At 42.0% G+C, this 13,851-nt stretch overlaps 1 protein-coding gene across 1 annotated transcript in view; it reads right to left on the bottom strand.

Moving 5' to 3' along the window:
- Nucleotides 1-13,467, bottom strand: part of Lrp6 (LDL receptor related protein 6) — a 132,300-nt gene extending 118,833 nt beyond the window's left edge. The window contains exon 1 of the mRNA XM_057762761.1: nucleotides 13,349-13,467. Coding sequence (XP_057618744.1) covers nucleotides 13,349-13,403 — 55 coding nt within the window. The 5' untranslated portion in view covers nucleotides 13,404-13,467. The remainder of the gene's footprint in view (nucleotides 1-13,348) is intronic.
- Nucleotides 13,468-13,851: the final 384 nt, after the last annotated feature.

The following is a 13,851-nucleotide window of genomic DNA, read 5'->3' as shown; positions in this document are numbered from 1 at the left end:
TTAGTTCACGGATGTTTATTACCTGTCTAAGGTTATTTTAAGTAAACTATAACACTGAACATATTTTTTAATTATGTAGTTCCTTGCCTCTTATTTTTATACCAGAAAAGCTAAATATGTGAGGGGGTTTGGGTGTGTTTGCTTGTTTGTCTGTTTTGAGACAAGGTTTTTCCGTGTCACTCTGGATGTCCTAGGGGTTTGGGTGTGTTTGCTTGTTTGTTTTGAGACAAGGTTTTTCTGTGTCACTCTGGATGTCCTAGAACTCTGTAGACCAGTCTGGCCTAGAACTTAGAAATCTACCTGCCTCTGCCTCCCAGGTGCTGGGATTAAAGGACTGTACCACCACACTCAATTTGCCACACTGAAACGCTGTACTGGGCCAGGATACAGCTCAGTGAGCATGTGTAAGGCCCCAAGTTTGAATCTCAACACCACTAAAAAAAAGAGTTATAATAAGAGAGAGACAAGCCGGGCGGTGGTGGTGCATGCCTTTAATCCCAGCACTCGGGAGGCAGAGGCAGGCGGATCTCTGTGAGTTCGAGGCCAGCCTGGTCTAGAAGAGCTAGTTCCAGGACAAGAACCAAAAAGCTACGGAGAAACCCTGTCTCGAAAAAAAAAAAAGAGAAAGAGAGAGACAGAGAGAGAGAGGGTGTTGCGCTGTCAAGAAACATTTGGCTATAAAAAGGTGAAGGATGTGTATTCATAACTTCTATTCGTCTACTATGAAAAGCTGATGTACAAGTTTCACAATTATCTACCAAGTAGCTTTCTCTTAAAACATCAGTTGCTGCAATTACATGAACTATAATTTTATATGTAAATGAGACTATTTGAAATGACACACAGGAACAACTTTGTTTGCAAGATACAAAGGGTTATGTTTTTGTGAAGGGAAAAGACAACAGTTTTGTGCTAAAGTCAAATGATCATTGTTATGAAATGAAATGTACGACATAATAACAAAATCTAAATGGCTATAAAAGTTTTTAATTTATTCATGAGAAAAAATGTTCAAGTCAAAATTAGATAGGCTCCAATAAGTTTATATACAAGTTTCTTTGGAATCTTTATAAAAATAAATTTTGGTGTTCTCTGTTAAAATTAATAAATATTCTTAAGTTAAAGGTATGAGATTAACAGATCTAAAAGGTTTGCTTTGCCTTCTAAATAACTACAATAATCCCTCTGGAAAGCATAGGTTCTCTATCCTATCAGCTTAATGTTGATTTTATTATGCTCTGGATTATTTAAAAACAAAAACAAAACAAACAAAAGCCTAATTTAATAACTATTTTTTTTACCACTGTATTACCTATGTGATCCATAATCCTACCTATATTACCAAACATTCAGTCTTCTTAACAACAAATAACATTCTGCCCTTTCAAACCCGAATCCTAAATGAAGTGTCTAAGGTACTGCCTTTAAAACTCTCAGAGGACCTGAGATCTTTTTTGTTAAAATGTAAAAGTTCAAAGTTAACAATAATTTTGTTTATCTGATCAAACATTAAAAATTCTATTGGGTAGACACTATTAAAAGAAAGTTTATCCTCCCTATGTTATAGAAGTATATATTATAGAAATATAGGGGAGACATTTATCTGAATTATTTCAAAAAATGTACACAAGTATGAAACTGCTAGAAATTAATGATGAGTTTCTATTATCAGAGCTCTGGTCTCCAAGAATACAATACAGTGCAGTCCATTCCTATTATACTTTTGGTTCAGTGTTAACTTGGTCGCAATTAACTTCTTTAATTTGAATGCAGTAACTTCTAGGTAGACTAGGGTTCTTAGTTGAGAACTCACATCATTAACTTAAGATATTTTACTGTATGGACAAGAAGTGTTTATTCCAAACTTACTAAGTCTTTTAATTGATAATGTTTATTTGCTCTTGACATACTCTATGTTTGCTTGGTATTTTGAGAACACTATGTCTGAGGATTATATCTTTAGCCTTCTCTCTGAAAATGTTATTTATATTCATCTATATTCACGTATTGGATATACTAGCCACTCCCCTTTTAAAATAAAGTTTATCAGTCTGCTTACAGGCATCTTAAATAAAACTTTCTTGGATGGACCCAATTTGGTGTGCATGCTTCAAAAACCACTACACACAATACATCCTTGCCAACTGCATTATTTTTGTTGCAACCACTCATTAGAGTTAAAATTCATGGTAATGAGTAAGTCATACCATGTGATTTTACTCTGATGCTTCCTGGGACACACTTGCAAATCAGCAAATATTCATCTTCAAAAGAAAAGTTGACACTGAAAAAGGTCACTGTGCCAGGTGACTCTTGTGCACAGGTGTCCAATGGCATCTCTTTGAGATGACACAAAAAGACTGAGTCAGGATTTCCAAAAAGCAGGTAGATAAATAGATGGGTTCATGAAACTAACACACAGACCCAGCAGAACAAGAATTAATTACACAGAGCTGAATGACCTGTTAAAGGATGATTGTGGGTTTTGTTTAAAATATTGCTGATGCTTTAATGCCCTACTTCCTGGGTGTAAGTAATACCTCTCTCTTTTCTTAAATTCTCCATTGCTGGTAACAGTCTAATCCTTTGTAATCTAAGAGTTACCTTTTCTTCTTGCTTATCTCCTCAGTTCCAAAGTTCCTCCTGAATACAGTTACTCCCTAAGTTCACTCAGTCTGTCTCCAAACTGGAAGCACCAGATGGGCTGAAGTCTCATGGGATCACAGGCTTTAAAGGAGCTCCATGCAGCAGAATGTACCGGCTATGTTCAGAGCTTCCTTGGAAACCTGCCCTGCTTTCTGGCTCATAGAGTTCCCAGTTTCACAGGTACATAAAGGATGGTGACTTCCTGGCAAGCCCCAAAATCCCAAAGTATTTGGAAAACATCTGAAATACAGGAATTAATCCAAATCTTATCCAGAATTGAAACCTGATGGTGAGTTCTTTAATACTTACATTTCTTGCCTCAAAAGGCTTTTAAAAAATCAATCTGAAAGTCCTTTCAAAATTCTGCACAAAGTCATTAAAAGACCCATTCGATGTGTGGCAAAGTGCTACTCTTGTCACACCCACGAGAGCAATCAGGCCAAATCTAAAGAGGCTAGCCTCACAACCTCACATTCTGTTCCATCTCCAAGGGAGACAAGTTCTGTTCTAGACAACAAGGATCTGACGAATGCACATCACAGTCCCCACTGACTAGGCTTGACCAAACTTCAGCCAGACTTCGTTCCTCCAAGCCCTTAAACTTTGGCTCACCCTAAGTTTAAGAAAGCAGATGCACAACTTTCTCCCTCATTCCAAGTATCAGCTGAGCAGACAAGAACATAATTTTCCAGTTAGACGTTCTGATCATGCAATCTGCTTACCCTCTCCACTTGGCTCAACTCCCACGGAGTTCCTGCTGGCTTTCTGGCCCTTCCCTAGAAACCAAGTGTCCCTGTGTTTGGTGCTGAACTAGGTGGTGAGCTAAGGAAAGAGCTTTTGCTAAGATGAACCTCTCTTCTACCTTAGTACAGACTGGCTTTTATCTGTATCCTGTAACAAACCATCTACTTGCAAACTCCAAAATCATTTTATCTTTTATAAAAAGTGATTAGCTGGGTGTGGTGACATTTGCTTGCCCAGCTACTTAAAAAGATGAGGAAGAAAAATCACTTGGGACCAGGAGTTCATGGCCAACCTGGGTGACATACCAAAACCCAGTCTCAAAGATAAATAAATCATTTTTCAGTATCATTCCAAAAACCATAATAAACACAGTGGCACACTCACATAATCCCAGCTGAGGTGGGAGAATTATGAATTACAGACCACCCTGGGCTCATGGTGACACCCTGTCTTAGGTAAAAAGGAGGAAGCACCGAAGGCTCAGCTGCAGAGCAGAGCACTAGCAAGGCAACCTTAAGTCAGCTGCCCAGCTACCTATGGTGTAAAATCAAAGAACACAGAATTCTAAGTCTTTTCTATCTTATTATTCTAAATATGAGTTTAGTAGATATGATACTCAGTGAGTATCAAAAGTAAAATAGTTTATTAAGGAAGAGTTAGGAGGATGGCACAGTAAAGTGCCTTGCTGCGCAAGCACGAGACCCCAGAGTTCAATACCCAGAACTCAAGTTTAAAAAAAACCTAGAAGGAGAGACAAGCAATCCCTGAAACTCATGGCCAGCAAGTCTAGCCAAATTAGTGTGCTCCAGGTCTCAACACATAGGGCGGGGAAATGAAGAAAATACCCAGCATCAACCTTTGGCCACCACATGCATGTGTACACACACACATGCACACACATATGTACACACACACACACACAACTGGTTTATCTAAGACACAGCTACTTATAAGTCAAAGAAAGAAACAAGAAATGCTAGTAAGTATCTAGGTAAATCTCAGCAGCTCAATAGAAATACTACTCTGTAATCTATTCAGTAACCTCAAACAGTTGAAGTTTCTGCTGTGTGTAGTGACACATGCATATAATCCCAAGACTAAGGAAGCTGAAGCAGGAAGATTCCAAGTTCCTGGCCAGTTTGTACTACACAGTAAATCCCTTTCTCAAAACAAATGGGAGAGGGTAAAGTTTTTAAAAAATGACTTAAGGTAAAGAATCCAACAATCAAGCCCATATTCACTTCACATGTCTTAAACAATGCAATTACTCAGCTATAAATAGGGATTAAATACAGATTCATGTTATACGATAAATATTACAAAAATTATGCAAAATGAAAGAGGCTAGACACAAAAAGCCACACACTGTCTCATTTCTCTGAACTATTCAGAAAGGGCAATCCACAGAAGACACAGAGGATGCACAATTACCAGAGACCGGGACAGAGAAGATACAAAGGACTGCTAAGGGGTTTGAAAACTACTGGCAAATACTAAAAATGTTCCGGAATAAGATCATAGTGATATCTACAACTTTGTGAATATACTAAAAACCACTAGACACTTAAAAATGGAGATTTGTATGCTATGTGAACAGTTTTAAATTTTTACACTATGTGAATAATGCCTTTATAAAAATGGGTTTAAAAGACTAGTCATAGCTAGAAATGGTAGAACATACCAACAATCCAGCACTCAGGAGGTAAAGGCAAAAGGACCACAAGATTTGAGCTCTCTCCAAAAAGTAAGGACTGGGAATGTACTTCAGTGGAGCGTGCATGCCTTTATGCACAGGCCCTGGTTCCACAGCTAACGGGGGTAGAGAGGAGCACAGTACAGTCACTTTCTGCACACCGATTCCTTAGCACCTCCACTCTCATCCTCCCACCACACCCCTAACTCAGGCCACCTACCAAAACCTGTAGATGTAAAAATTTTATATAAAATGTGTAGTATGTACATTTAATACATATGCATGGTGTGCACATTTAACACACACACACAGACAGACATCCCACCCTAAATTCTTTAATCCTCTCAAGAATATAGCACCTCACATAAGCACTTTGTAAAACATGTTACACTGTTGTTTAGGGAATAAAGAGAAGAAGGGGAAATCTGTATTGTCAAGCACAGATACAAGTTTCTTTCAGGGTTTTTTGAGACAGGGTTTCTCTGTGCAGCCCTGGCTGTCCTGGAACTCCTCTGTGGACCAGGTTGACCTCAAACTTACAGAAATCCACCTGCCTCTGCCTCCCAAAATATAAGAGTATTCTTAATCTTCACTTTCTAATAAAGTTGGCCAATAAATAATAAAGATTCTTACTCTAATAATCTATACCGTGTGACTTGGGTCTTATAGTGATAAAAGTAACCAAGGCCAATGCAGAAAATACCTCCTAGTCAAGTATTTGGTAAGGTAAAAACTGTATTATCCGAGTGACCTTTTTTCTTGTGGGGGGATGGCAACTGATGATCAGGGTGACCTCTGCATTTTCTCTTCTCACTAAGAACCTGACCAGTGATGACGTTAGGCCTGGTATCAATTAGTCACTTACATACTTCAACGTCATCTTGCATCTCCAATCTCCTGAAATTAGTTCCAAATGGTCAAAGCACTTATACATGGCCCTTCTAAGCAAACTAAACAACAGAAAATAGACAATAGACCCACTGCATCAAAGTGCCAATCACTCAACAAGAAGAACCCAAGCACTTTTTCTTGTTTTCTAATTTCATGCCTGAGCAGCTTGACCCTTTCCTGAGTATCATCACTGCCAGAACTAACACGCCATAAGAAACAAAACTGTACTAATTTCAAATAACACTGTTTTCTCTGTACTTATGTATAGACAGACTTTTTATTTATTTAGAGCCTCCAAACTTCAATATTCCCATCTTAGCCTTCAACTAACTGGGATTAAAGGCTTGCACTGCCATACCCAGCAAAATAAATCATGTTAAGGGCAAACTGATTCTTCATTATGTATTTGCCTTTCACAGTCATCCCTAAAGAGCAGTGCTTGAGTCATTAAAGCGGAACTTATTACAGAAGACACGGGAACACATGCTAAGGCTAAGAACAATTAAGAACTTAGTATAGATAGCATCTACTCAGTCTTCATGAAAGAACCCACCATCCGGATACTTTTAATTACTTTGATAAAATTGTATTACTTGTATTTAACTCTTTTCTTCCCTTTTTTCTTTGTTTAGTTTTTCAAGACAGGTTTCTGGCTGTCCTGGAGCTCACTGTGTAGACCAGACTGGCCTTGAACTCACAGAACTCCTCACAGAGATCTTCCCAAAGATTAAAGATTAAAGGCATGTACCACCCACACCCATCTTACTTAACTCTTTTAATAGGTAAAAAGTATCACAATCAATTGAGTTTGACTTCTCCACTCTTTAGCTTATTTATAGTCATCATCACCTAAATCAGTGTTAAAGTTATAACCCTTCAGAAAGTAAAAGGGGGCTAGGGGAATGGGCCAGTCCATAACGTACTATTTTTAAAATGTCTTTCAAACAAGAAGACCTGAGTTTAATCCCTAGAACCCATGTTTTATTAAAAAATAAAAATAAACCCACAGCCAGAAGCGGTGGGCCTATAACCCAGAAACAGGGAGGCAGGGATCAACAAATCACTGGGACTCACTTGCTGTTAAGTCCCAGACCAGTGAGAAACCCTGCCTCAAAATATGGTAAATGCCAGTTTCTAACACCCCCCAACACCCCTACACACACACACACACACACACACACACACACACACACACACACGATGTATTTGCACATGAAAACAGAAGGTGAAAAGAAAGCTGAGAGGGGCTGTTCACCCTGCAGTCCCAGCATGAAGGGAGGCTGAGGCAGCACAAGAGAAGCAAGTTTAAGGTCAACCTGGGCTACAGTGAGACTGCCAATAATGTAAAATAAATGTAAAGTAGCCAGCAATCATCCTATTTCATATAAAGCAAGACACAAACATCAGAAGTAGAATGTTTCAGTAACAGATTTAAAACTTTCAAAAGCATAGTCCTGAAACTATCAACAGGCAAGTGGTACCTGAAGCATAATGAGCATTTAAATGTTTACTAAAGTTGGATACATTTTGATAGGACTTTCTGAGACAAGATTTCATGTAGCTCAGGACCGCCCCAAGCTCAGTTCTTGATCTTCCTGCCATTTTCTTGTAAGTGTTGGGATTACAGCCACCAAGCCTGACTTAACCCGGAGCAGCCACCTATTCAATGCCTACCAGTGGCAGTACTCCTTCACAAACCTTTTCTTGCTAATATCTTGCTGGTTATGATTGAACAGAAAGCAAAGCAGGCTACATAACTTGCTTGTCAGAAGAGAGAGAGTGACAGAAAACAGGATGATAAAAACCCACCTTTCTAACAGTAGTCTCTTTATAATCATCTCCAAAGATAAACTTTCACTAAAATTTCCAGTGAAAACCAGTTTCCCAGAGTAGTTAGTACCAAATTTTTTACTTGTTTTTCCAATACATCTAAATTATTCAGACAAATTTTGTTCTCAGAAAATAATTACCATCAATGTATCTCTTCACAGAATTGCCTGATATTGAAAAAAGATAAGTGCTTTTTGATGGTCAAAGTGTGGTTAAGGACATAGGTCAGTTTAGCAAATGGGAACAGCTCTAATTAAAGAAAAAAAAATCCCTAAAAAACAGATGGATGGGTAAACATTGTTAGCACTTCTGATAACAGTAAACTGAAACTTAAAAGGCTTACAAATTATTCTCTAGCCAAATGAGCAAACCTAGGACAAGTAAGCTAGGACGAAAGCACCGGATCAAACAAAACCAACTTGTCATCAACATCACCAATTCACCTGAGTCAGCCTAAAACTCAAAAGATCACCTTATCTTCTCCAGTGTGTTTCTTACAGCAAAAGTTATATATATATAATATTTATATAATATTTAATATATATAATATATATAATATTTAAAAGATGGTTCAGGCCTTTTTGTCAAGATGGCGCCGAAAGCAAAGAAGGAAGCTCCTGCCCCTCCCAAAGCAGAAGCTAAAGCGAAGGCCTTGAAAGCCAAGAAGGCAGTGCTGAAAGGCGTCCACAGCCACAAAAAGAAGATCCGCACTTCGCCCACCTTTCGGTGGCCCAAGACCCTGCGGCTACGAAGGCAGCCTAAATACCCCCAGAAGAGCGCAGCCAGGAGGAACAAGCTTGACCACTATGCCATCACCAAATTCCCCCGACCACCGAGTCAGCCATGAAGAAGATAGAAGACAACAACACACTTGTGTTCATTGTGGACGTCAAGGCCAACAAGCACCAGATCAAACAGGCTGTGAAGAAACTCTATGACATCGATATGGCCAAAGTCAACACCCTCATAAGGCCCGACGGAGAGAAGAAGGCGTATGTTTGGTTGGCTCCTGATTATGATGCTCTGGATGTTGCCAACAAGATTGGAATCATCTAAACTGAGCCCAGCCGGCTAATTCTAAATACACACTTTTTCACCATATATATATAAAAAAAAAAAAAAAAAGATGGTTCAGTGGGCAAAATGCTTGCTATGCATACAGGAGGACCTGAGTTCATATTTCTAGCACCCATGTAAAAACCCACACAGAAACATCTGTAATCTCAGCATGGGGAAGTAAAGACAGGAGTGGAATACCCCAGGGGCTTGAGGTCAGCCAATCACTGAAACCCACATCCAGTGAAAGAACCTTTTTGAAAATATAAGATGGAAAGCAACTGAGGATGACTAGTGCCGACACACGGGGCGCGTGCTCCTACACAGGTGCACAAGCATGAAGACACATAGCACATACGCTGTCAAGAGTCAAGCATGGTGGGACATGCCTGCAATGCCAGAACCTAGGAGGCAGAGGCAGGAACCGCGAGTCTATAAGGAGACCTGTCTCAAAAAGGGAAAACAAAACAACAAAAAAAGTGCCGCTGCCAAGTCTGAGGGCTGCTCTGCAAGGAGAGCTACAACTGACCCTTGTACCTTCACGACTTCTCAAAGCCCTTAAATGGGCAGAAATCTTCAAAAGGGTCCCTTGCATCGATGAAGACAATAAGGTATAAGGAGACTTAGTGACCAACCCAAGCACAGAACACCAAACTTAGAGAGCTATAACCTAGATCTCCTGATTCCCACGCCAAAGACTATTTGACGGCCCCAAAACTTTGTAATACCTGATTTAAAGGAAAATCCACTTTGGAAGACTCCATTTTCTACGAATGTAAATTAGAAACACTTTAGGTTGCTCTGATCCCATTCACCAGTCCACAAGGGGAAAGGGGTAGGAAGGCAGGTAGCAAAGAGCTGTCACATAACAAGCCCAGCCACAAGTGGGACATCTGCAGATCTACATCACACTCCCTTCACCACAAGGATCAGGAACTCCTAAGAGAGCCAAAAGTCATGGAGGTCAGAGCAAAATAATGTCTCTACACGACAGGACCACCGCACTCGGGAACTCACAGCAGCTGGGGTTACCCGCACAAGATCAAGTCTGTCGGCATTCCAACATGGAGGTGGGGAGCAGCTCATGAGCCCCCACTGCTACCTGAGAAGCTATGGACAGCTGATGGCTTCTGGGAGAGGAAAAGTCAGCGTGTGGCCCGTTAGGTTTACTACATTCCAGTAAATGGCTCCAAACTCAGGAGTATAACGGGGCAACACAAATTGCACTTGGTGGGTTATTTTGAGAAAGAACTCTAGGGTGAGGGCAGATTTAGGAAAAGTTAGGGGGAGAAGCTAGGTGAAGGAATGGTGGGGGGTGAATATAACCAAAATATATTGTATATGTGTATAAAATTCCCCCCAAAATATTATACAGAATATAATTAAAAGTTTAAAAAGCCCCCTCAAAGAAAACCAAGCATGTATTTACCACATACATATTTTGACATCATTTCAAAGTTTGTATTTTGTGTATTGGGGGTGACGGTTGTTGCTACTGATAAAGTTTTACTTACTATGTAGTCTAGACTGGCCTTGACGAGCTGGAATTACAGGCATATGCTTCCATGCTTGCCTTCAAATACTGTAATTCTTGACACTGTCTTCCAGAGGACCTGAGTTCAATTCCCAGCATCCACAGTACTGGCTCACAATCACATGTAACTCTAGCTCCAGGGAATCCATGCTTCTGACCTCTACATTCATAAATACAGATACACATAATCTTTTAAAATTAAAAAAATAAATCTTTTATGAAATCGTAATTTGTTTGTTGTGTTTTTCAAGACAGCATTTCTCAGTAGCTATGGATCCAGTCCTAGAACTCGCTCTGTAGACCAGACTGGCTTTAAACCCAAGTGCTGGAATTAAAAGCATGCGCCACCACCCAGCATAGAACTATAATTCTTTCCGAAAATATTTCATCTAGAAAATCAGAGATACTGTTTTTTTCTATTGGTACCCGGGTAGATTGGACCTAACCCAAGCTGTGAAGTCTAGTAGAGCACAGCCCTGTCTGCCTGATACACAGCTATCACCCGAGCTACTCTGGGCACACCTACCAAGAGAAACTAGCTGGCCCCACTCCTTGCAAATTACCACAATACCGTCTACTTTAAACATTCTTGAAAATTAAATTTGTAATCACCAACAATCGAGGACACATCCATAATCAAAAAAGTTTCACACACAAAATCACACTTATGAGCCATAAGTTAAGTACTCAGGAGGCTGAGGAAGGAGAATAGTTGCATTTAGAGGTCAGCCTGGGCAACATAGAAAGATCTTGTCTTAAAAACATTTTTTAATTAATATTTGGAAAGCACTTTATATGTTCCTTCATTAAACACACCTAATAACCCTGCAAATCAGACAGACAGGTATCATTACCCATGGTTTATAGATAAACTGAGGCTGGGAGAACCTGGGAGGCTGGGAGATGAAGATCTGGCTTTAAACTCAAGACTTCTGGGTTGAAATCTACAAGTTTCAAATATTTTCCCTATAAACCTCATCACCTGGTAACAAGGATAGTGGTGCTGCCCAACCATGGCAGTACTAAATGATTCTCAACTGCTGATAAACAAGGCCACATGGCCCAAAGTCCCAGACTCACACCCAGTGTGAAGCGCCATCTGCTCTGTGAACTACAAGGAATTAAATCACAATTTGCTCCTGGAAAACTCAGGGCAACTGTCAGAACAGAAGCTAACATTATCAAGGAGTAAAGACAATTCAAATTAGGAACAAGAATCTTTTATATCAAAAGACAGTTTTACTGAAATGATATGTACTCACAATTAGTGCTAAACAGAAGATAGATCGCCTTACTCCATTATTATGCTACATTTAAAGGAAGCTCCACTTTGGACAGTTACTTCTGGGGCTTGTTACATAGCATCATGCTTCTGAACTTTTCCGCAAATACACCCAAGTCACGAATCTACTCTAGACTCAAACCTGGTATCAAAATAAACAGCATTTGCACCACACCATGCTCTGCTGAGAACTGCAACTACACTATCAGAAGCCAGATTCAGCCTAGGTTATGGATTTGGGTTTTCGCAACTCCAATCAATCCACTGGCTCTTACATTTAACTCTTATGAACCTGTCAATTAGATTCTCAATTACAACTTCCTCACAGCTATAGCGAAATCTCCTTTCATAGTAGAGTTTACTATAACAAAATAAACACATACTTATTAAATCTCTCGAGTATGTAATGATATGAAGTCCTCTGCTATGGAAATTAAACAGCAATTATCTTTTCCGGAGTTTACAAGTAAGACTAGACAATTTGGGATATGCTTATTTTTAGAAAATGCTTACTTTACTTCTTTTTAAAGGCAACTACTCTTACTCAAATCCACACGTTTACGGAGATGACACCTGTTCCGCTTGTAAGATTGTTAGTTACTATTCTGCTTGGTCGACTTCCTTACTTCTGGAGGACTTAGAAATTTAGCTGGCTAAGTTAATAACTAAGAATTCCAGAGAGGTCCCATTAACTGGCACAAGTGAAATTAACAAAAGCAGAACTGCAAGCCACAACGCCAACCACCACCTAAATTCCTGCACAAGTCACACACTCAACAGCATCAGCCCCATCTCTCATCAACTGGAGAAGACCGTCGACAAGCTTCCGCTTGGCAAACTGTCACACAGCAAAAAGCCAGGACGTAGGTGTCAGCTTCTCAGTCCAATTCCAAACACCACGGAGCCACTCAATTTAAGCGATTCCCATAGCAAATTACCCGGGGCATTCTGTTATTTACTAAAGTGCCAAGCAGTTCCCAGGGGTGCCCAGCAAATGATAATTTAGTTCCCAGGATAGGCTCCTCGCCACACCAGGATGACTTCCTTACTTGGTGCCAACTGTACACTTGCACACTCCGAAAACACGGGGCGAGTCCTGAATGCCAGGGGTTGCGAGGACAACGTTTGTGTTTTTATTATGGGCTCAGAAGAGTCGCCAATGCTGAAAAGCGCGACCTATAACCCTAGATTCAATTTCCAACTGTGCTCTCACCCAGGATCATTCTATCCCAAACGGAAGCCAATTATTAGTTGTAACAAGGCCTGGAGGGGAGAGGAAAAATAGTGAGGTTTGAAGAAGAAGAAGAAAAAAAAAAGTTCACCTAAGAGACATGGGAAAGGTGGGGGCTTCGAGGGAGAAGGAGGTCAACACCAATGGTGCTGAAAGCCGAACTACAAAAGCCCCTTTCTGCCTGGAGTGCAGGCAGAGCGACGCACAGTCGGTCATTCGGACGGAGTGCGGGGGTCCGGGGTCACCCCCAAGGCCCGCAGCTTTGTCCGGGCGCTCCGCGGGGCCGGGCAGGGGTGTGCACCGTGGCCGGGCGCGGCCCCCGATCGCGGGCCCCTTCCTCGCGCGGCACCCGGGCACCAGGCCTCTTTCCCGACCGCTGTCCCCGCCGCCTCCCCTCCCCCTCTCCCCGACACCGGCAACTTTGCCCCGGCCTCGCCTCACCTCTCAGCAGCACGCAGAAGCTGCAGGCCAGGAGGCTCCTCAGCACGGCCCCCATCTTCCCCGCTCGGCGCGCGCTCGCGGCCCTCACCGGCGACCGGCGGCCAGGGGACGCGCGAGCGAGGAGCCGGGGCGGCCGCCGCAGCGGCGGGTCTGCACGCTCATGCTTTCCGCGGCCGGGAGAAGACCGAGAAGAAGAAAGAAAAGGGCGCACGTCAGGGCTCTAGCGCGCCGCTCCGGCCCGGGCTCGCGCGACGCCAGCGCCTGCCCCCATGCCGCCGCCTCCTCCCGCGGCGCCCCACGTCCCCCGCGCGGCGCCTCATTCAGCCTCTTCCTCTCGCTGCGGCGCAGGGATTCGCCGCGGGGCCGCTGCCGTCTCCCTGCGCGCCCGACCCCTCCTCGGCGCGCCGCCGCCAGAGCCCGGGAGCCGCCGCCACTGAGCGCGCCCACTCCCCGCGTAGTGTCCCCGCGAGATGGGCCTCGCGAGCCCCGGCAGGCGGACGGGG

The sequence above is a fragment of the Chionomys nivalis genome, chromosome 1 (genome assembly GCF_950005125.1).
Source record: "Chionomys nivalis chromosome 1, mChiNiv1.1, whole genome shotgun sequence".
NCBI classification, from domain to species: Eukaryota; Metazoa; Chordata; class Mammalia; order Rodentia; family Cricetidae; genus Chionomys; species Chionomys nivalis.
Note: the sequence above shows the minus strand (reverse complement) of the source record. Positions and strands in the feature narration are given on the sequence as shown.